General features: G+C 48.0%; 2 protein-coding genes across 4 annotated transcripts in view; one reads left to right on the forward strand and one right to left on the reverse strand.

The window, feature by feature from the left end:
- Positions 1-15,618, reverse strand: part of KIAA0319L (KIAA0319 like) — a 34,366-nt gene extending 18,748 nt beyond the window's left edge. The window contains exons 1-4 of one of the 3 annotated variants that reach the window (XM_055799104.1): positions 15,334-15,616; positions 13,987-14,153; positions 7,428-8,122; positions 1,789-2,080 (exon numbers count right to left, since the gene is read on the reverse strand). In XM_055799104.1, coding sequence (XP_055655079.1) covers positions 1,789-2,080; positions 7,428-8,122; positions 13,987-14,128 — 1,129 coding nt within the window. In that variant the 5' untranslated portion in view covers positions 14,129-14,153; positions 15,334-15,616. Of the gene's footprint in view, positions 1-1,788; positions 2,081-7,427; positions 8,123-13,986; positions 14,154-15,333 lie in introns of those variants that run through there. The other 2 variants (XM_055799105.1, XM_055799106.1) reach the window with 2 other exon arrangements.
- Positions 15,619-15,780: 162 nt separating this feature from the next.
- NCDN (neurochondrin) lies at positions 15,781-19,661 on the forward strand. The gene is made up of 6 exons (XM_013297119.3): positions 15,781-15,971; positions 16,415-17,401; positions 17,623-17,849; positions 18,026-18,250; positions 18,474-18,616; positions 18,940-19,661. The coding sequence occupies exons 1-6, from the start codon at positions 15,870-15,872 to the stop codon at positions 19,374-19,376; spliced, it is 2,121 nt and encodes a 706-aa protein (XP_013152573.2). The 5' UTR covers positions 15,781-15,869; the 3' UTR covers positions 19,377-19,661.
- Positions 19,662-23,368: the final 3,707 nt, after the last annotated feature.

A 23,368-nucleotide genomic window follows, 5' to 3' on the forward strand; every position in this document is an offset into this window, starting at 1 on the left:
ACCCGACAGGTTTCAGCAGAAAACCCAGCTGCAGTCTCATGGCACAGCAAGACAAACACTGCTATTTACCAAACTGCAATTCCAGATCTTCACAAATATACGAAGAATCCATGGTATTTCTTTTTTGAAAAACTGCTTGAGGGCTAGGCTAAGAGATTTTTTTAAAAAAACCTGCATAGCTATCACATTGAGTAGGGAAACTCAAAATACAAACCTGTTACTTTTATTTGTATTTTCTTTTCAACCCCTGCTTAAGAATTTTCTTGCCATTCCATTTTGAATAAATTGACAGGTAGTTTCTTTTTAACGACTCCAGGACAGACTTGAAAACTACAGCTGGTGACATTTTTTTTTCCTGCTTGTTATTAGCATTAAGGTAACCAGAAAGCTGACCACATTTCTTAGAAGTACCACTCGGCCTCCTCATCCTCCTCTTCCCTTCCCACTTACTTTATTTTTGTCTTTTTATTATTGGGCCTGGGAATTATGCATAGAAAACAAGAACTAGAGTTGCTTTACCCTAGTTTGACCCTGTCAAAGATAATGTTTTGGAAATACACAAAAAAAACAAGTTACAAAGACAGGGAAAATGTCATTAAACATTCAGCCTTTCTTCCATCTGTTTATTAACTACTAGAGTTAACCAATTAACTAAAAGAAAACAAATTCATCAAATTCTTCCCCCCTGCCCCCCACCCCCAATTGCTCCAGATCTTGGGATATTATAACTCCATCAGTCTTTCAGCTGCAAAGAGTTCCAAGGCAAAAAGAAATCTGATCTCAGTAGGGAAAAAAACCCAAAACCAAACAGATGAAAAACCAAAACCCCACTTAGAAAAACTACCCTTCACATCATCTTTGTATTGTTTAGCAAAACAAGGAGGCCCTGGTTATATTGCTTTTCCAGCACAAGCCACTGAAGAGGTTTAAAACGTATTTTTCCAGTTGTAGCTGGGGTAAGCCCTTAAAAAGAATGCTAACTTGTTAGCACAAGCATCCAATAAGCTTCCTGCCAAAACTGTCTTTGGATGCATAATTTCCTTTACACTTTCCGTTTGTTCCCTTGTAAGGGAAAGGAACCCTAAATTCAAAAGAAAATTCAGCTGTGAATACTTCAGCAAACTGGATTAACTAAATTCTGAGGTATCACACAACTAGTGCACACCATTCACTGTATGTACACATCCTTACAGAGTGAGCTAACGGCCTGGGTGAGTTAACAGAGCTGTCCAAAGTGCATTTTGGCTTTTATATATATTGAATAGTTTGTTTTAAGAAATGCCAGTGTGAACAGAAACATCATTTTGCTGCAAAGCAAAGCATGGCCTAACGGCCAAGTATGCTGTTATCCATGGCTGAACCGTGCACTGACATTTCAGGGACAAAAGAGAAAAGAATCAGCTACACCCCATTTTGAGCAGACACTAAGATTCCTGCTCAATTTGACAGATAGCAGTGCATCAAGACTGACAAAATGAAAGAACGCTTCACAAGACTATGCCTTATACCACAACTCAACTTTCACTTTGGGAATTAAGATATCACCATTACTTTCAAGCCGTTCCTGAAAATAGATCAAATGGCCACATGCAGATTTATGATGCCAAAGTCACATTCTCAGACCTCATGAGTTTATGGGGTCCAACCGGCACATGCACTGAAGCATGTACCTCAGCACTTCTCAAAGGTACCATAATTTCTCAAATTATCTCCTACTTTGCAATGCTGCAATGGCTTGTCACGAAAACCTGACTAGGTGACATTTGCTGGAGCACTGCACATTCTCACCGGGTGTGGTGGCAGTAGTAGTTGGTGATGCAGCAGTGTTGGTCTGGACTGTAGAAACACTGCCATTTGTGGGAACCCCACTTGGCACAGAAGTAGCTGTCTGCATCTTTGTTGTGTTTTTGGCCAGCACGGGGCTGACTGTGGGCAACACATCTGAGGAGTGAGGATGTACCAAAGCATCATCTGACTGCCCAGGCTTCTCAATCTTCTCTGTGGCTGGCAAGCCCTGTGCTACAGGACTGGAGAATGTAGCCAACACCAATGGTTCTGGTGCAGATATTCCTGTGTTGATCTGTAAAGGAAAAAGTTGTCTCAGTTTGACTTCAACACTGAATATCAGTTTTGTTTTATTGTGTAAGTTACGCTTCTCCTCCTCCAGTTAGGGAGGCTGAAAAGTCCCTGGCTTGTTTTTCCCAGAAGCAGGTTGTTTTCCTGCTTCCTCTTCTCTCTTCTAAATTGTTTCTTCATGTTCTTCCTCCACAGCAGACAGGCCACTGCTAGCTCAGTCGAACACCTGTTAAGACCATAGATTTAACTACAGCATCTTCAGTACCACAGCTGTTGATGTGGCAAACACGACAGGAGATCTAGGTTCAAAGTTGCAGTGAGTAGAGCTAAAGGAATGGAGAGGAGGGATAAGGCAGAAGCAAAAAAACAGGGCCCAGGAACTGGGGTTTGTTTGGGTCATTGATTTTGGCCATGCATTCCTTTTTCTAAAGCTGTGCAACTGGCAAGCACAAAGCAGGAGGATTGCAATGGCATTTTTCTGTAATAATCGAATCACTGCAGCAAGAGGAAATTTATTTCAGAAACACTCTTCAAAGCAAGATGACCTGACACAAACAGTTCCCTGCGTGCATGCCACAGGAGATGCTGCTGGGGCAGAGAGCTGAGCTTGCGGGCAGAAAGTTTGCTTGCATCCACACAGGATGAGCCACTTTATTGAAAATAATCGAAGTGGCCGGAACAATTTCCTTTCTTTCATCAGAAAATTCCTTTGACAGTACCTAGCCCCATTCCAGTTCTTAGCCTGCCAGGCAATACTTGACAATTTACCTTCCACTATGACGTACATGTGTGTAGCACACTTCATTGAACTAACGCTATTTTGAGAACATCTGCTAAATATTTAAAATGGAGCAATTTACCATCTTTGACTTGGAAAGTGTTTTAGAGCTGAATTGCCCACCGCTGCTCCCCAGTAGAGAAGCTGACCAAAAGCTCATATTGAAGGAAATATTCTCAAGCTTTTATACCATGCTGATGGCATTCAGTCCAGAAAACAGGAACTGGAAAAGTGCTCTAGACCATGGTGGGCCACATCATGGTCACTAAGTGGGCTGGGCTTCAGAAAACACTAAACGCCAGTTGCAAAAATAACACTGTGCTGCACGTACTGAACAGCCAGCCAAGCCAAGAGTAGCAATGAAGGTATTGAAGGCCTCCATGCACATTTTTTTGCAGTCTTGGGTAAATAGTTTCCCTTCCCTGTATCTCAGCTAACTTTCCCTCAGTCATAGAATTTAAAGCATCTCAATTCATGTACATGTTTGATGAACATCTGAGCTTTATGGACCAAAGAATCATTTGTTCGTGTTACAGACACAAATTTTTCTCTATTTGCTTACTTCTTGATGGGCTTCCCTCATCTTCCACAAAACTACAGATTCTTTGGAACAAAATGCAGGCAATATCTGGCACACTGCTCTGTGCTGTTCTTTATTGGTGGCCTCAGCACAGCTGGCTGTCCCAAGGAGTATCACCTTACACCAATTCATAACTCTGGTCAGCTCAGGGTACTGAGTCCCTTCTACCAAGTAGGCAAGTAAGATAAAGTTAGAAATGCTGCCACAACAAGAAGGGAACAGCCAGACAGGAACTCAGACACTTGAGACAGACTCTTTAGGAAAAGCACAGGAGCAGAAAGTCTCTGTGACTTCACACCACTATGGGAAACCACCTTTTGCTTAGCAAGAATCAACGCAGACGGGTCACAAGAACAGTTGTCACAACACACAGGAGACCAGCACCCACCCACCGGGCACAACAGCCAAGTCTCTACTTTGCTTGGTAATATTTTCAGCAAGCCAGATGCTTCCTTGACTTGCTTTTTAATGCCTAAAAGAAAAAAAAACCCTTTACAGTTAAGAGATCCTTTTCCTCCCAGAAGTCTTCGGGATGACTTGACAGCCAAATGTCTGCAGAGAGCTTGAATTAGATAAGCTTTGCCTGCGGCAACATAACAGTCAAAAATGCCTCTAATGCTTGCAAGCCGAGACATTTCTTATCTTTACTCTGTAACCCTGAATTCTTTAAAGCAAAGAACAGAAGACTTCCTTCTTGGGGATAAATGAGGAAGAGACTAGAACTAGTTTGCCAACTGTCCCATCATATTAGCTTAGAAAATAGAGAGAAGTGGCACATTGGCCTGAGTGAACATAGGAGTGTCTGACACTTTTCATTCTGATCCCTAACTGCCTTTGGCCTGGGACAAGTGACCTGGTCTCCTTGTCTGAGTCTCCTACACCTCTAAGATGGAACCAGAGCAGCTATATGCATCGGAAGCTGCACTAAAACCTAAGTTACTGGAAAGAAAAATACACCTGTGTTCTGGAATTTTATTTTTTAATCTAAATGGGCCTTACTTTGCTAAGCCTGGTCTGAATTTACAAAATAGGCTCTTTTCAGCTTAGATTGTGTCCTTAGTTGTTTGCACTAGGTGCCATGTCTGTGAAGACCCTTAAGACACAATGTCACAAACCATTACAGAGTTAGTGCTGACCCTTCTTCCTGCCTCATGGGGTAAAAAGCACCCAGCACTAGCAGTAAGCATGACAGCAAGAGTCAAACACCGGGCTGGCTAGGGCTAACGGTAGCCAGAATTGTGAGTGCGGGAATGAGCTTTCTGGCTCTGTTGTAACAAATCCACTTTAAAGGCTGCAGTCTTTTCCAGTCTGACTGCAGAGTTGCTGCAGTGCTGCAGCAGCCCTTCTCAACAGCAGTGCTGCGCTTAAATACTTCTCTGCTTGGCTATTAAATGCATTGCTATATTTTAAAACTGACAGGTATTTCTACGAGGCAGAAAAAAAAAAATGGTGCCTGGAAAGCGTCACTCACTCTAATGGAAAAGCAGAAATTTCTCTTCCTTAGCTAAGGGCTGATGAGCAGGGTGCACTGTGGTTTATCCTGGTACACTCTCCTTCACCCATCCCTGGTTCCATAGCATGGATACAGCAAGACCGCAAAGTAATGCTAGCTGCACATTAGTGAATGACATTGCAGATGGCTATGGAGCTACTGGAACTGCAAGAGGAAAATTAGAGCTCAGTGAGGCAATGTTCTCCTAAAACTGTCACTTCTCCTCGAGTCCCTAGGAGCAAAGGAAAAGATCTGCCTTCCACACACTTAATGCTCATCAATAGAAGAGGAGAATATGCACATTACTTTCTTCCTCCCCTTTCAGAGAGGAATTAAGAGCCACTTTGACCTCAGATGTCCTTTCCCACTTCAGATGCTTGAAGCTCCCAGGTATGAACTACTTCGCATGCAGTCTTCTCCCCACCTGCCAAACCTTCTTAGCAATCACAATGTTAAATGCACAGCATTCACCTGCTGAAGCCATGTGCTCCGTTACTGGACTAAATCTAGCCCAGGCGAAATTCTACTGATTTCAGCATGTGTGTAACTTTACTTATATTGGCCCACAACCAACCCAACTTGTAAAACTCCCTGCTTTAGCATCTCCCTCCTGCAAAGGTTGGCCATGTCCCAAGTACACAGCCTTGAATGTTATATCCTTGGCCTAAATTAAACTGCTCTCAGATCAGAAATGCAAGGACAGCTGCATAGCTTGCCTTATATTTTGCAGGTGAAAGTTGGATGGTTCAATAATCAAGGAATCAGCCCAGGGCTGGGTAGAACCAGCTTCAGCTCAATACTCCTGTTAAGGTGGATTTTTTAATTCTTTCTCCTCCTCAAAAACTTTCCTAAACTTCAAAAATGTGACTGCCAGGAATTCCACCACAGCCAACATAGTTTAGTAATAAGTTTGTATTTTGATGAACCTGCATTTTGTCAAGAGATGCCACCATCCTTACTAGCAGAAACCAGTAAGAAGAAAAACTTCCCCAGCATACATCCAACAGCGCACGGTAATGACATTGGGACTGCTTCCTGAAGATGGGAAATCCTGGATACTCAGCAATATTCAGAACCTGATTAATCAGTGTAATTCAATATTTTTGATTGATTTTTTTTTTTTATTTGAATGATTTTTTTACTTAAAAACCCAGTTTACTGGACAGGCACTGAACAGTAATAACATGACAACTCAGAATGCAGCACTGCAAACTGAACAAGCAGGGAGATAACAACTATTACCCAAGAGCAACAGAAGACATTAAAGACTGGCTGCAAAGAAGTCTCCCCAGATGCTGCATGCATAACAACTGAGAGAATGGGGTCACTGTGTAAAGCTCAAGTATGAGGAGGAGGAAAGAACAGGCTGGGTGGAAATGCTGTAGTACTGCAGGGGAGAGAGAAAGCTGAGATCTTGAGTCAGCCCTAAATGCTGTGGGGTTCTGGAAAAATCAAACATTTGTAAAGTTTTAGTGCATGATTTCACACGCCACTTGTGCTGCCCTGGAGCTCTCAGCAGTGTCCCTTGGCTGCTCTCCACATCCTGCTCTGCAGGGTGGTGGCTCAGACCACTCACAGCCCTACCTGGAACTAAGATTTGAATACAAGGGAGAGAAATTCAGCCAGGTTTCCAGAACAAGAACGTAACTACAGAGACAGGCATCAGGCTTCAACAGTGCCAAATCCTAGAAACATGGTAAAATGTATTTAAGGAACAGTTTCACAAAGCAGAATTCTATTTCACCATCATGAGTGCACAGGCTTTTTTTGTATGATAAGGCTCAAAAAACTATTTGCAGGTTTAAAAATGCAAACATAATTTAACAATTCAAATGTGCCAATTTCTCTATAACATCTAGATTTACTAGCTTAACACTGCACGTGTTTGGAGCAGAGACCAAACTGGCTTCATTCAACCAATGCCAATATAAGCTTTTGTGGATTTGAGAAACTGTAGCAGTCTTCAAAAACAGAAGAAAAAAAGTTGGCATTTAAGATGCCAACTCAAGCAAGCTGGTTGATGTGAAAGTACACTGGAAACTCAGTGCGTGAGTCTATAAAATAACATATTAACTGCCTCAATTCAGCATTCAAAGGAAAACATTTTATTTTGGGGATCTAAAAAAAGTACTTTTACAGGTAACAGTTTTCAACTCCCAGACGCTTCCCACTGACATCACATCTCACCTTTCCTTCTCATCTGGCAACCACGCTCTGTGATTATGCAAGATAAGCATGATCATGACCTCCACCTCCCCTCAGCTTCCCAAAGACAGTTTATCCCAGCTAGGAAGAAGGGTGAAAGCCTTCCACCCCCCAAAAAACAAACAAAACCCCCAACCCTTGGCCTTGCCTTGTTGACAGGAGGCTGAAAACAGGCAGCCAGAAAGGTATTCTATCACTTAAGCAGTTTTAAGTCAAAGTCTACATAAAGCAAGATGGAGCAGGAGAGTGACAGCTGTCCAAGGCAGCCCCATTTCAGCCCCAGCAATCATACTTACCTGTAGCAAGCCAACACCGTCTGCGTCGCTTGATCTGTTCACATTATTGCTTTTAGGAGGAAATGGGCTTTTGGTTTTCTGCTCTCTTGGATTTTGTCCGTTTTTCAGAGAGTCTTTCTTTTGATTTGGATGGCCTTCAGGAACAGGCCTGTCTGCCACCAAGTGCCTCAGTACTTCATCATTTAAGCGCTCTGCTTCACTTCGGCTGCTTCTAGACTTGCTGTTTGATGCTCTGGCTGCAGCCTCAGGACTGGGGCTCGCTGCTGTATCCCTTTTCAGGAGTTCCACGCTGTTACCTGCCAAGCTCCACTTCTGGAATGACCTCCGCAGCCTCTTTTTCCTCTGCACAGGGATGCCCCAGTCCAACCACTTATGAAAACAGGTCTTCATGTCACCTTCCATTTGAAACTTTAAGTGCTCTGTGCTTTTCGATTTCTTTAAAAATACCAAAACAGAGTCAGAAAAGCCAGTCCTGTTTGCCTGACACATGCCAGGCATAGTGCAGTTCACCTGGATGCACATGTTTTCTAAGAACCAAAAGGCATCACAGGTGGGGCTCTGGCAGCAAGCAGTCTGACAGGACTGTACAGTATGATATCCTTCCAGAAGCTGTAAATTGTGATCTTCCCACGATCTCAAACGGCTACCAAACAGGATCTTCCCCGGCTCACATTTAGATCTGTTCCAGTTTGCATCTGGGAAAGAGGAGGCAAGACAAATAAAGCAACTCTCAATCCTTTAAAGCACTGGACAACAGATCCTCATCACTATTGTGAAGATGAATTTAGGGCACAGGATTAATGCAGGGGAGAGGGCACAGGACAATGAAATGGAGACCTCTCAGAATCTATACCTGGCCTCAGTATCCAGTACTTACACAAGACTTCAAGCAACAATCTGCACCTCCTACCAAAGGGACCACAACCCTTTTTAGTAACTGAGCTAAAGCCATGTACCACAAAAGAAGTGAAAAGAGAATGTTCCTGTTTCAGAGAAGACTAAGGCACAGGCTGCCCAGTGAGGCTGAGGTTACGCAGCAGGTTAAGAGCCAGAAATCAAACCCAGGAATCCAGAGTCATTTCTTAATCTAACCAATAACCACCACTGCCTCTCTGCCCATAGTCTGCTTTGAAGGAGAACTCTGGAAACAGTGACACTGGCTTGGTTCATAGTACAAAGGCATTTTTTTCCTCTTCCATGCTGATGTTTGAGGTCAGTCACTGAAACTGCTCCGCTTGAGAAGTTGTTACACCTTCTAGAACAGGGGACTGCAAGGCCTGTCCTTGCCACCCGCTCCACTGTAATGCTTTCTATAACAGAAATCGTGTCAAGCTCTTTTTGTAAAGAGTTAAATTACTTCAGATCTCAGATGAGCAGTAAAGCAATAACTGCTTTGCATATTGATTTTTTTTTTTCTTAGCATGAAAAATTAAGAGTGCTTGCAGGGATCAATGGATTAAAGGCTTCCAAAATTCAGAGCTCTGCAGATTAAGGATTCCCTAAAAATAGACTAATGACCTATGGGACTGTTACACTGTGCTGTGTTCAGCATCCAAGGGATAATAGGTCACTGGAAGATTACTTTACGAGCTATGTCACTGGCCTCCGAGTAGTGCAGCTGAAGAATGTGCTCTAGATCTGGCTCCCTGCCTGTCAAGAACAGGGTTTTTGAACACAACACAAATGGGAAACTTTTTCTCCATTAAAATAGCCTGAATTTAAACTATTGTACCTTGCTCCCCCTTTCTTGACAGCACATAAAGAAAAGTTCAGTAACATTACTGTTCCCGTAACTCTGTATGAATACAGGCTTCATGTTGCTTTATATCAATGTTTACTGCAGTGGTAACTAGACAAATTAATAAGCATGGATGCAGAGGCTACTGATCCATCTGTCTCCCCTGATAAGACTTCCCACCCCACTTCTCCTTGTCACTTCCAAGTGACAAACACGTTAAAGATTTAGTATGTTGAGGCACAGGGGAAAGACCACATAGATCTCCATGTCTCACCCACCAAATAAACGTAATTTGGTGATGCCCCTGCAGTGTGTTTTAGGATTCTTGGAAGAAATGATGCAAGGTCCCCACTGTCTGGCACAACTCCACCTGCCCTGCTGAGCCACAGCAGGCTTACATAGCAGGAAGCTTTCCAAGCATCAACCACGACACAGACAGAAGCGCAGAGGGGGATGTATTTTTCTGATCAAGTCTGGAGCACACAAGCAGTGGTCAACCTCAGCCTCCTCAAGCACCAACCCTGGAAAACTCTGTGAGGCTAGAACAGTACAGACAGGTGCCAGTGTCTTCTACTCCGGCTGGTTTAGGCTACTTGAAGCATTTGACTTTAGGACTTTAAACTACAGCCACAAAAGCACTTTACCTCACGCTACTGAGATGGCAAAGAACTCTGACTCTATGAATCACAACTAATACCCAAAGTTAGTGACACAAAAGTGCTATGACACTGTCCTTCCTCCTGCACCATCCCCCAGGTGCAGGAGGAAGTGGAAAGTCATAGCACTTCTATAACCTTGCATGAAACTGGATAATCTTGTATGGCCAAAGAAAGCAAGCGGAGAAGATGAAGGACATCTTTTGTTATAATTCAGTTATCCCAAACACCACAGTAGATGTAACAGCTTTTGTACTCCTGATCGTTAAAGGTATCTACATACAATGATTTTCTCACCCAGAATGGATTAGACACTTGTTTAAGATCAAGGACAGTGGCCGTATTCAAGTACCTTTTGGATGGAATCTCTTGCTACAAGAATTTAAACCTAAAAAGGGAACTCACAGCACCACTTTGAGATATTGGAAAACAAGAAGCAAAAGTGTTATTTACAGCTTATTTTGAAGCCAGCTCAGCAAAGGCAGTTTGAAGACAAGACTCCAGAAAGGTAGCATCAGCTGCAACAGAATGCACTCAAGATCTGCGACCAAATTGGGGGACCAGTTCTCCCTGTGGGTGTCTGAACCCACAGCTGTGCAGAACGTGGGGAAGCTCTTCACTCAAGCGAGGCCCAACTGCAATGTGTAAATGAAACTCCGCATATTCAACAGAGAGAAGTTGACATCAGCACCTTTAAAATCATCACCACCCTTGTCACACTTCATCAACACACAGCACTTCCTTCGAGAGCAAGCAGACGGGCAGCCTGTCTGCCCGAGGCAACAACTGACCTCATTACACACCGAAGTGCTTGGACTGACAGTCACCCTGGCACAACAGCGCGCACAGGCAGGGACAAGCACCTGGCACTAGCCTGATGGGCCTGAATTAGGACAGGGTGGGGGGTTACATGTAAAAGGTGTGTGTATGTACACACACACTCCAGACTTTGAGAAACAAGGAAAAAATGGAAGAATTACACTGTCGCTGTCAATTTCATGAGGATCTTACCCATTCAGACTCAGTTCAGCCTAAAAAATTCACTTTCTATTAAAGATTAAGCATATCCTGTGCAAAAGGGAAATGTGCTGCTTCCCACATCCCCAAAACCCCTCCTCCTTGACCAGTGCTGAGCCATCTCTTCTCAGATGCCAGTCCTGGCTCACACATAACACTCAAATTAAGGCTCAATACAGAACTCGGTGAAATTCAGCAGCAGCTTTCTAGTACTTAGAACCAGGGCACAAACAGAATCGTAGAATTGTTTAGGATGGAAAAGACCTGTAAGATCATCAAGTCCAACCACTAACCTAGTACTGCCAAGTCCACCACAACAAAAGTGTTCCCAGTGAAGGTATTCCTTGTTGAAAAATATCACTAGATAACAAGTATTATATCTATTCACACTAAATGTAAAACCGGAATCCCCATAAGCACCTCCTAGGTATGTCAGAGCCACGACACAACACTACCATGCTGAGAGCATTCTGCTTCTCTTTTAATCTACTGCTAAATCAAGACTCAGAGATTTGAATTATACTTTGGCCAGATTCTGTTTCCAGAACTCTGTTAATGGCCACATAGGACTTGTTTGAAATTAGCCAATGTTGTTTCTGAATTGCTGTACATTGATTGCTTAAAACTCAGTTAACTTCAGGAACAATAGAAGCAAACAGGCAACTCTCACTCAATACGCCAGCCCAGAATTCTAAGTGTGTTTTTTCCACAGAACCATACTGACTTTCACCTAAGCAGGTCCCATGGTCTTTGGTGGGCATCACACATTCAGACAACTCCAAGTGCCACGGCAGAAAGCAGAGCTCCTCAGTCTACACTTGCATTTCATCTCTAGAAAGATGAAAGATTTTCTGCCAGGAAAATTCACCCAGCCTAGTCACAAAACACTTCCTTCCCAAAACTCCTGCAGGAACACACTACAGGCCAGACAAATCATTGTGATGAGAAGCTGCACATTGCTATTCGCAGGCTTCCAGATGGAGACCTCCACAGAATCTGGTGCAGCACCTGCAGTAAGTGAACACAGCCCTGCACCAAATGAGAAAAGGCAGCTGTGAGTACAAGCAGAGTTATAACTCCTGCTTATTTACTGCCTGTTCGCTCCCTTCCAGTTCCATGTGCTGGACCCTATGCAACCACATACAGCAGTCTCACATGGGAACTTGTAGGCTGCGTTGGACCAGCAGACCAGTAAATCTGGTCACTGGCAGCACCAATGCCAACAGCTTCAGAGCAAAGCACGAGAAACCTGTCAGCAGCAACATCCCTGAGAATGAGCTCCCTCCCAAGCCCCAGCTGCCTACTCAGCCTAGCACAACACAAATCACAAGACATCTGCACAGTGGGTATGCTTAGTCACTTCTTAATATTGTTTTTGTCTTTTTTTTTTCTTCCCTAGTAGTATACCAGTACAAAAAAAATGCTGCTCTTCCCATGAACTCAGGAGTTCCTTGTCCTGCCAATGCAGCTCACAGCTTTGCTGAACAGCAGGGGAATGGAACAGACAAGAACAGTTTCTATTAATAAATTCAGGTTCACAGACTTGTTCAGGCAGTTAATCCCTCCTGATATCAGATTAATGATTAAAGACTTGACTCTATAGACTTTTTAAATCTGTCACATGTAACCAATTATGTCAACAGAGTCTTCTTACATAACCCCACATGATCATGCTAATTTCTAGGCAGCTGTAATTCCTCCTCAGTTTAACAAATTTTGCTGCTTCAGTGACACAAACAAGACCAGAACAAAAAAACTCTACAATGGAAAAAGCATCCACATCAGGATAACTATGTCACGCATAATTATGCTTATTTCTGCGCATGCATCAGCCTTCATGGTTTTAACTCCCCCAAGCAGCCCTCAAGCACAACAGCACTGTCCGGAACACCCTCTAAGAGCGACACAGTATTTGCAGCTCCAGCTGTAGACTTCTAAGGTATTACTAAAAACAGGGAACACCACACAAGAAACACAATTCTATAAGGAAACACACAATCCAAACACATAGTGCTGAGAACCCTTTGGTAGGACCAGGAATACAAGTATTTCTTTCCAGGTTCTAAATTAGCTCATTAAGGTCAAACAGCTCATTAGCATAATCAAATCTGTCACTCAGTAAGTGTTCAGAAAGGCCTGGTGAAACAATAGAAATGCTGCAGCAGCCTAGAGAACACATCCACGTAAAAGAAACAAACCAAAACAACCCCCTTTTCAAATCTTGCTACCATTAAAGCATAGCAACCTCCCAGCAAACAGAAAGCTGCTGGCAGCTGCCACATGGGTTGATATATACTGAGGTCACCACTGCCTCAAACCTGTAATTCACTGCAACTTGAACAAAGAGGGACTAAAAGGGCACATAAACTTTCTTAACTAGATCTGGTAAATGCTACATGCATGCATGGAAAAAATACCACCTCCTGGTGAAGATGTGGCCTCAAAACACTCACAGGAACTCAACAAGTCTCTCAAAAGTCAGAATCTGAACTCTAAAAGAAAAAACACACGCAATCCATTAGGTGAAAATTTCCATACAAGCCACTAACTTGGTTATTTACTTGAGCGGGAGGTTGGTTACTCAAGTTTGAACAGGAAATAAGAAACCAAACATAACAGTTGCCTGTAGGCAAATACGGATTATTGACATACTGCGTCTGGGGAGACTGTTAAACATTTGAGTGCTAAAACCAACATTCCTGCCTTCCCAACGTGCTTTGTGTATTCCTTAGATGAAATTGTTTTCCACATTATCACTTATTCCTTCCGAAAAAAAAGATTCTCAGCTCAGAGAAAGCCTTTTTATGAGATACAGGCAAGTGTCTGAAAGCTAGCACCGCATGCGACAGTGCACAGCAGTAGCTGTCGGACAGACACCCTGCTGTTGACCACTCGGTTACTCAAAATAGCAGCTGGTTATCGGAGCAATTCAGTAGTGTAAGAAAGGACCCCCTCATACCCCACATCCCTCCCACCCTTCTGACACCTCATTTAGTAACTATTAAGGGTGGGGGATTGTTTTTTAAACCAGCTACAATGTCTAGCAGCAAATAATTTCACTTCCCTCTCAGAATATTTTAAACAAGTGAGAAGGAAAAATATCATTAAAAAAATATAGACACAGTCCCAGAGAGAACAGAAGAATCACCTGCTGAGGAGCACAAGGCATACAGGCAAGCACACAGGTAGAACAGCTGCAGACTTCTCAGCTCCCTTGCAGGTTTTCCCAGGTAGTATCGTGACAGAAATCGGGCGCTAATGCTGAACTTGGCTTCCAACCTCTTCTCCATGGCCTTTGTGGGCAGCAGCAGGGTTCTAGAAATGTATAAGATATGAAACACAAAACATCCACTGGCAATCGCTACGTTCTTGCACATATCCAGTTGACACTATGAAGAACATGGCACATTTGTGGAGAAAAAGGAACATCTTATCTGCCTGCTGTGACTTAGACCACTGCTGCTAAGTAACTATCAATACGTTACTAAAATGAAATCTGTAGTATCAACGTTTCCAGTGCTGAAGCGCAGCAGGTCACCACAACAGCCATTCCCATCACCCCTGCGATTTTGTCCTCCAGACCCCACCACTTTCAGCGGCAAAATATCTACTATAACAGACTACCGTATTCCAAAGACACATTTGGGAAATTTGTTTCAGCTATCTCACAGGGAATGGCCACCCAGCCACAAGCATAACGAAGGCACAGATAAACCCCACACATCTGCCTGGCAATGTCATCGCTTGCAAGTTGGTGCTGGCTGGTACCAGCCAGAAACAAAGAGAAACAAGCACACAGCAATGCTGGTCAAAGAACTGTTTCACCCCGTATTTCGCTCTGCAGGGCAGAGATCACAAAAGCAGTGATGCTCCATCTCAGCCCTTCTAAGGCCAAAGGCTTTTACAGCCTCATATGTTAGTGAAATACAGTTTAGCTCTAGGTGATGTGATATGAAAACATTAATTACTCCACCAGTAGTAAAGATTACTTGTTTTTATAAAGAGTAATGAAGCACCATTAGGCACAAGGAGTTAAATCTACCCTTTCTGAAGAATCAGAAGGGAATATAGTTACAGACCCGACTACCAGGGCGCTGCTTGAACACCTACCCTCTGTTAAATCCCGAGGGAATTTCCCGCGGCCACCCGTGCAGCACCCCACGGGGCGGACACAGGAGGAAAAGCTTCCCGAAGGGAGATGCCAAAGGGCGGCTGCTCAGCCAACAGGTCCTTAAGGAAACTTCCCCCACCCCTGGGCCGGGTACCCCCGCCGCCACCGGGGCTGCCCACGGGGGCCAGGGCGGCTCGGCCCACGCCGCCGCCGTGACTCGGGGCCGGGCCGCAGTCGCCGGCCGGGCGGGCTCACCCCGCAGCGGGCCCGGCCGGCGGGACGCGCCCAGGCCGGAGGCCCCGCAGCCCCTCAGGGCCCCGGGGGCGGGACAGGGCCCCGGGCGGGAGGAGGAGGGAGCGTCCCGGGCCGCCGGCGGGTACGTACCAGGGGTGCATGGCGAGGCGAGCTCGGCGGCTCTTTCGGCGGCCTCAGGCGGGCGGCGGGGCCAGGCCGGGCCTCCAGCGCGGCGGGCCCCGGGGCAGCGCAGCCTCCTGCCCCGCGGCCATGGCGGCGGCGCCTCGGCAGCGGCGGGCACCCGCTCACCCCTCACCCGGAAGCTGAACCGCCGCCTCCCGGAACCGGGGCTCTGCGGGCGCTGCCTGGTCGGAGCCGGGGCTCCGGAGCCGGCTGTCCCGCCTCACGTCAGCCCAGCGGGGGGCGGGGCGGGGCGGGGCCGCCCTCCCGCAGCCCGCGGGCGAAGGAAGCCGCGCAGCCACAGGTCATTTGCCTACAGGCCGCGCGGAGGCGGGGCTTCGGGGGCTGCCCAACAAGGCGGCAGGCGATTGGTCGGCGGCGCGGCAGCGGTGCCTGGATTGGCTGCGAGGCTGCACGAGCGGTACCTTGATGAGGTAAAAGGGACGGGAGACCGCGGCTGGTGGTGGTGGGTTTGTTGCTCGCTCTTCAGCCTCCCCTGCCTGACCATGGCCTCGGACTGCGGAGACAGAAGTGCGACGCTGAAGAGGTGCCTCGGTGTGCTCAGAGACGCGAGGAACGACAGCGAGCAGTTCGCAGCCCTGCTGCTGGTAGGGAACCACCGCCGGCCCACGCCGTGGCCGCCATCGCCTCAGGAACGGGCCGGGGAGGGCGAACCCCGCCGCTGGCAACGCGGGTGCCCGAGCGGCGCTTGCCGCTGTGCTGGCGGGCCTTGGGGGCTTCAGGGCCTTGGAGGCCTCGAGACAGGGGGCTTTGGGCCTCGGGGGTTTTGGGGCAGGGGGCTTCGCGCCTTGGGGTGCCCATCAGCAAAGTGGAGTGTGCCTGGCCTTGGTTTGGGTGTGCAGAGGGTTAGGCAGCATCACCACACTCTTGAAACACTCAGGTAAACCTCTGGATTAGCACTCAGGCCAAATGCCCAGCTCAGTTTGTACTCCTCTGTACTAATCTTGTTTTGGCTTCCTATTTACCTGTTCAGTCCTGTTCAATTTAGCAAAGCCTCTTGCTGTGCACTCACCCCTTGTTTGCCTTCCAGGTGACCAAAGCGGTCAGAGCCGGAGAAGTAGATGCTAAGACCCGTCGCCAGATCTTTGATGCAATTGGATTCACGTTTCCAAATCGGCTGCTCATCTCGGGGCACCCCCCGGCAGGCTGCCCCGAGCACACCTTCCGAGCACTGGGCCTCACTCTCTTGGCATGTTTCTGCACTGATCCAGAGTTAGCTGGTCACTCCCAGATCCTGAACAAAATCCCAACCTTCAATGACATCCTGGTGTCCCCCTGCAATCCGGACAGCACATCCATGATCGATGATGTATACCAGTGCCTGAGTGCTGTCATGGCCACTCCCAGAGGCCCCAGGGAGCTGGTGAGCAAAGGGACAGTGCCTGTCCTGTGCCAGGCCTACATGAATTGCAGTTATGGCTCTGACCGTGCTTTGGCACTGCTCTTGGGGCTGTTGGCCGTAGCAGAGGCAAAGTGCTGGCAGAGAGACGCTCCACACCTCCTGACCGTGCTGAGCAAGCTGTCTGATGATTTTCTCAAGGCTGAAGACTTGACCAAATTTGAGTTGTGTGAGGTTCTGCCTCACTTCATCCCCCTGTCGCCACCGCTCACACAGGACTCACAGGGCTCTGAGTGCCTCCATAGACTTTACAAAGGGTTGGCTAACATCTTGGGCAGTAAACTCAGCCAGTCACAGCGGGACCCTGCTCTGAAGCTTGCTGCCTGCCTTGTGCAGGCCTGTGGGTCAGAGTGGATCCCAGAAGGGAGTGCTGGAAGCAAGTTCCTGGCCTTGCTGGTGAACTTGGCTTGTGTGGAGGTTCGCCTGACCCTAGAGGAGCCAGAGCCCTTGGAGGTGGAGGGGAAGAAAGAGGTGGTAACAGCCTGCTATGTCCTTATTGAGATGGGGATCCAGGAGTGCTTGAGAGAAGAGAAACCGCTGCTAGAAGAGGTGCAGAAAATGCAACTCATGAGGATCATGGAGGAGGCATTTGGAGCTGTAATATTCTATTTGAGACAGGTAATGCAGGGCTTTCAAGTGAAGAGCATGTTTTCATGGGTTTCTCTGGGAGGCTTTGATAGCTCTTCACCAGGACGCTTAATGGGGACTCAGCAGCTCATGGCTGTAGCTGTGTAGAGCAAAATGTGCATCTTTGCCCACTGTGGTTTTCGTACCTGTAGTAGCTTGATAGGAAAACAGCCCTAATGTGTCATTTTCTATCTGCTTCCTTCTTCATGCAGGTTAAACAGGAGAAGCTACAAGATCCTTTAATATTAGCTTCTGTTCGAATCCTTGGAGCGTGGATGGCAGAAGAGACATCATCCCTCAAGCAGGAAATCTGTGAGCTCTTGCCTTTCCTTGTTCATTATGCCAAGAAGCTTTTCAAAGAGGGCAGCCCAGCTGCGAGTCTCCCCCAGCCAGAGCTGGTCAGCACCAAGGGCTCTGGCTTACCCCAGGATGCTCTGAGGTGTGTATTTTAAGCATAGACTTGATGCATTTTAACACAAAGCTGCTCAAATCTTTTTCTGTTTTCCATTCTCCTTGAAGTGCCAGTTCCATGGTGCTTTTTTTCCCTCCTGTTGGATGTAAATGCAGGGCTTAGCCCCATTCTACCTCATGTTTCCCATTTCCTTCCCTTTCCAGGTTTCTGCTGCCTGGCTTTTGCCATTTAACAGCAGAAGACAGGCCCCGAGACATCCTCATCTCGGAAGGGGCGCCAGCCCTGCTGTGTGAGTACTTCCTCCATCAGTGGGCAATGCTGACCTCCGAGTCTGGGTCCCTGACTCCACTGACAAGCACTGAAATGAGTCTGCAGACTGCATGTGGGATTTTCCTTAACTTGGTTGTGACTGCACCAGACCTCATCAGGTAATCGAGCTGCAGGGGCTTGCTTTGAGATTGTCAGTGGGAGGAAAGAGGGTGCATTGTGAAATGAGCTTGCAGTATCTTTTAAAACACTGTGCTGAAAAAGGGTTATCCCTTTTTCAACATCAATTACATTACTTTTTTTGGTGCTGCATTTAACCTTAACATTTTCAGGTGCTCCTGACTCTGCTCAGGGAATATGTCTCAGGGTTTGCTTTCTCCCTAGGCGAGACAAAACCTTTGCCTCCTTGATGGACACATTGCTAAAGTCCCTTCCACTTCTGCTGCCCCAGAAAGATCAACTGGTTCTAGCAGCGAATATTGCCACTCTGGGCCTGATGATGGCCAGAATCATTTCAAATTCAGCAGGTAAGAAGAGTTCCCATTGGCAAAGATGCACATTGCTCTGTGTGAGCAGGGACCAGGGTCTGGGTGGTTGGGATGGAGAAAGCTGCTATCAGGGAAACAGGTCCAGTTTCTGTCATTGAAAAAGTGCTGAAATCAAAAACCTGGAGGGGCAAGGAATATGCCAAAAATTCAGCAGGCAGGTGCACTGGAATTAAGAGATTTTTAGGGCAGGAGGATGTTATTCTGATCTCCCCGAAAGCCCTGCTGCAGACAGACCCACCAAAGGATCCCTCCTTTGGCCGAGTAAGCTCTGTATCAAGTCATTAATCTCCTTTTTCTTCCAGTTCTTCAGGGGACGCGGTCTGCCAAGGAGTTTTTCGGAGCTGCCATTCGCTTCCTATCACAGGCCCATACCACCCAAGCAGACCCCGGTAGCAACGGCTTGGCCGCAGCCGTGTCACCTGCCTACACGGGCGCCTGGGCTGACATCCGTGAGCTCTGGTTCCTGGGGATGCAGGCCTTGGCCGGCTGCGTGCCACTCTTCCCCTGGCTGCCGCAAGCCATCCTCCAGGCGCGGTGGCTGGAAGGCCTCTCTGAGTTACTGACCCGCGTTGCTCCAGCCTCGGTGGATTTTGAACTCATCACCGCTTTCCAGGGTGTGTTGGTAGAGCTGGCCAGAGCCAGCAAGCCCTGCAGGGATGTCATCCTGTCACACTACGGCAGAGAGTGGGCCAACCTTTACGGTATGGCAGCTTTGGAACAGTGTCTGTCCGAGGAGTGAACAGCCAAAGCCACCCTGGTGTGGGAAATGAAGCCAAGCACCTGTACAAGAACTGTTCAGTGTTTCTCATGCACCTTTTGGTGCCATTAAAAAACATTTAAATGACCGAACTTTATAACATGAGTGGTGCAGCAGAGTTCAGCAGTACTTGCACTGTGCACAACCTGATGTGCAGAGCTGTTGCTGCCTCAGAACATTTCAACATGCACCTTCTTGAGCTCTGTCAATATTTAAAACCAGCCTGTTTTCTTATTAAAGACAGTTTTTGTTGTGTTGTTTTTTAAATTCCTGCAGCGTTGGGATTTATTTCTGCCAGGGCCCTGAGAGGTTGCCTGCCTCTCCTGTTAACGTGCTTTCTCAATTTCATCACAGTATGTCACCTTATTTTGTCAGAGGCCTGCACGTGTTAGTGAAGTAACCCGTTACTACATGTAGAAGCCTATAAAGGGCAGGAACAGGAAGAACTTTACTGATAGCAGTGAGAGTAACTCTCCGTACCGTGGCACAGATGAGATGTGAAGACATACAGAGGCTCTTTTGCTGTGCTGTGGGATGCACGCGCCAGGCTCACACCCATGCCTGGTACCATCTAGAAATCCTTCGCAGCGCGGTCTGCTGTTGCCTGTGTTGTAAAGCACCTGCACGAGGCACGGCCGTGGTGGTTTGTGTTGGCTCAGCTCCCTCTTGCTGCAGAGATGAGATGTACAGCGGGACTTTTCCACTTGCAAGGTGAGGGGTTCAACCTGCAAAGGCCTTGAAGCTCCCTGGAGCCTTCGGGGATGGACTGTGAAAGCAGAAATGAGTGAATTGCACCTCGCTGCCCCCCTGCGCGGACGAGTAGTTTGCTTTACGTAAGAGAAAGGCCACATGTACAATGCGAGTAAATCACTTGTTCTGTTTGCAGCCTGGGCTGCCGCCACTAAGGACCCTGTGAGCCTGAGTGTGAAACCTCCCCAAAAGAGCAGCCGGGACGGGGTGGTGGTGCGGAGTCAGGCTGAGGGAGGATGACTGCGGCTGGAGCCCAGCTCCTGCCTGGCAGCCGCGGGTCCGGGAAGGATTTTCCACCAGGTGTCAGTCGTGGAGCTCTGTGGGAGCAGCAGCCGCCACCCCGGGGACTGCCTCTGCTGCCAGGCCGAGGCACTCATCCTGGCTGCCCGCAGAACCCTTGCTGGGGGGGCTGTGGAATCGTCCGATTGAAAGAAAAACCGAGTGAGGAGCTGTACCAGCAGGAGGGCTGAGTCGGGGTGTATTCCTGCTTTACACCACAGTTTTATCTTGCTGCTTTATGAAAGCAAACGCCTTACACAACTGGAGAGGAGGTGTCTGCTCTTGCTCAGGAAAAGTATCTTTCTGATCTTTCCAGCTCAGCCCTGAAAAGTTAATGCAAGTTGGGACAAAGGCAGGTGCTACCAGAAGAAAGCTGTGTGAGCCAAACATGCAAATGAGCCTCCTGGCCTTGGAAAAGAGCACAGCTCTGCTCGAGCGTGGGCTGGGAGAGTCTCCCCATCCTGCCAAGAACACCTCATCCCTACACCGCGGGGAAACATCAATGCCTTGGAAGAGTCAGAAACACATTTCAGGGTGTCAGAAAAAAAAACACTCAAGCCCTCAGATGCTTTACCTTCAACTATCCCTGGTCCTGTATGCTCTTCTGCCTCTGGTCAAAGGGTGTGGGCTTCCCATTAATGAAAGGTTATCATTAGCGCTAATGAGAGATAGGCGCCTGTATCAGCTCCTCTCTCCCCCAGCAGTGCACTGGGCTCGCTGCGGTTAGCCGTGCTGGTTTGGCCGTTGCTCAGCCCCGCAGGCAGCGGTAGGAGCTCCCCCAGCACCCGACCGGAGATTCAGCATGGGCCTGCAGGACCCCGTCCAAGACCAGAGCAGCCCTAGACCTGGAGGCCTTTGGCTGCTGGTCTTTAATTCCCAGGCAGGCTACCTGGGAGCAAACCAAGAGCCCAGGGAAGTCCTCCAGTTTTTCCTTCACCACATCCTGGGGCAGTGGGGTTTGGCCACCAACAGGTGCTTGCAGAGGAGCACCTGTCCCTCATTCTCACGCTCTTCAATGGAAAGTCACATTACCAAAGGTGTAGTAAGGACCCTCCATGCTTTGCCAGAGCTGGAGCCTCCCAGAGACCCTGATGGCTCATCATATGCTTGTTTCTTTGCATAACACCAAACACACTCCTCTTGGCTGCTCCTGAGCTGACAGAGGACAGGGTAAGACACTAGCCTTGCTCTGGAATGTTACCAGGCTGGGTACCAGGGGAGATGCATTGTGCAAATGCTGGGGCTCCTTGAGCAAAATCACTGCTCTCTTGTCCCAGGACACCACTTTCCAAACACGTTCTCGGACAGAGCACCCAGGTTTCTCTCCCTGAGACACAGGGCTCTGACAACAGGGAGCACAGCATGCTCAGGAGGGGATAGCACCAGGGCTGGTGGAGGCCTCCTGCTATGTGGACATCTCCCTTGGCTCTGCTTGTGCCAGTCTGCAGGCCCCGGCACACCCCGGGGCAGCTCAGCCCAGTGCAGGAGAGATGGTGCCCCAGCAGCCTGGCTAAGGCTTCAAAGTCCTCGGCCTTCCCAAGCTTTGCAAGCCCAGCCACATGTTCTGCTGCTGGCACTCAGCATCTGCAGGCATCAATCCTCTAGTGCCAGGAAGGTGAATGATGGCATCACGTAGCATCCCCGGTCTGCCACAACGCTTTGAGATCCCAGCACAGAGTGGGACTGCAGCCAGCAACACCCAGAGCAAACTGTGCTCCAGGAACAACATGATCATTCACCGTGGCTTGGACAAGATGGATAAGGCCCCAGAGGAGCAGATGCACATTCTGTTTTGCTTTGACAGCTTAAATGTCATAATGCCATTGCAAACTGCAAACCTGACCATGGCATACATTATCTTACAGTGTTTATTCAGACCACCCCAAAAGCACTGGCAATAAAATTAAATATTTCATGTGATGTTATTTGGCTGCTGCGCTGCAGGAACCAAGCGCAGCCCCCTCCCACAAACCTCTTGCCGCAAGATGTAGCAGGGGTGGTGAGGGTGGGAGGCCTGAGCACCAAGGGGGGGGCTGCCCTGTTCCCTGCACACCCCTCGATGGGGTCCACGTCCTCCCCAAAGCCCTGCCTGGATTTCCAGCCCCACAGCAAGGAGTTTCCTTCCCCACCTGGCTTCCTGGGAAGGGGATGTGGGAAACGATAGGAGCAGCCCATGTTTCTCTGAGGTGTTTGTTGGTGGGAGCTGGGCTTCTGGAGAAGAACCAGTTCATCTTTGGCTGGCGCAGAGACCTGCGCTCACATACTTTCATTTCCATGCCCGTACTGCCCTGCTCAGCAGGTATTTTTGCTGCTGACCCCCAAAAGCAAAGGTTGCTGCCTCAAGCCCCTCACACGCTCCTGGAAGAGCCGGCACACACATTGATCTCCCTGGGAAGGAGCACTGGGACCTTTGTTACAAAACCAGTTTTTCAGAGATTTCTGGCTTGGGTGAAAACACAAGTGGTCCCTGGGGTGGAGACCTGTCCCAGACCAACAGCGAACGCCCCCCTGTAGCTGGGAGTGAGGGGGCAGATCTCGTGTTGGGGACCTTCATGTTTGGCATGTTTGGCAGAGCAAAAACATGTTTGGCAGAGCAAAACACCAGCACAGCTGGATGTGCACGTGGTCCTTAAACTGGGAGGCTGAAGAGTAGCAGAAAGCTGCCTCTGAGCACCCCGCGTCCGCGTGACCCCCAGCAAATGCTCTGGCCGTGCTGACCCAGTAACAGAACCAGGCAGCTGCTGGGACAGTGTGTGTGCAGTGCCCAGTGTGACAGGCCTTGGCACTACCTGGGACCTCGGGGGACAGCAAGCTAAAGCGAGTAATGGCTCATTATCACCACTGGTGCTTAGTGGCCACCTCCTGCCCATGAGACACTCATGGGTTTGCTTTGCTCTCACCGGGCAGATGAGAACACTCTTAGCAAAGCTGGACAGAGGGGACAG

This window comes from Falco peregrinus, chromosome 3 (assembly GCF_023634155.1).
Source record: "Falco peregrinus isolate bFalPer1 chromosome 3, bFalPer1.pri, whole genome shotgun sequence".
NCBI classification, from domain to species: domain Eukaryota; kingdom Metazoa; phylum Chordata; class Aves; order Falconiformes; family Falconidae; genus Falco; species Falco peregrinus.

Bases quoted from the DNA above. Each gene is read 5' to 3' on its own strand.
- NCDN (XM_013297119.3), top strand. From the start codon at position 15,870: ATGGCCTCGGACTGCGGAGACAGAAGTGCGACGCTGAAGAGGTGCCTC. The intron at 15,972-16,414 runs GTAGGGAACCAC...TTTGCCTTCCAG, and splicing joins AGTTCGCAGCCCTGCTGCTG to GTGACCAAAGCGGTCAGAGC. The intron at 17,850-18,025 runs GTGTGTATTTTA...TTCCCTTTCCAG, and splicing joins TTACCCCAGGATGCTCTGAG to GTTTCTGCTGCCTGGCTTTT.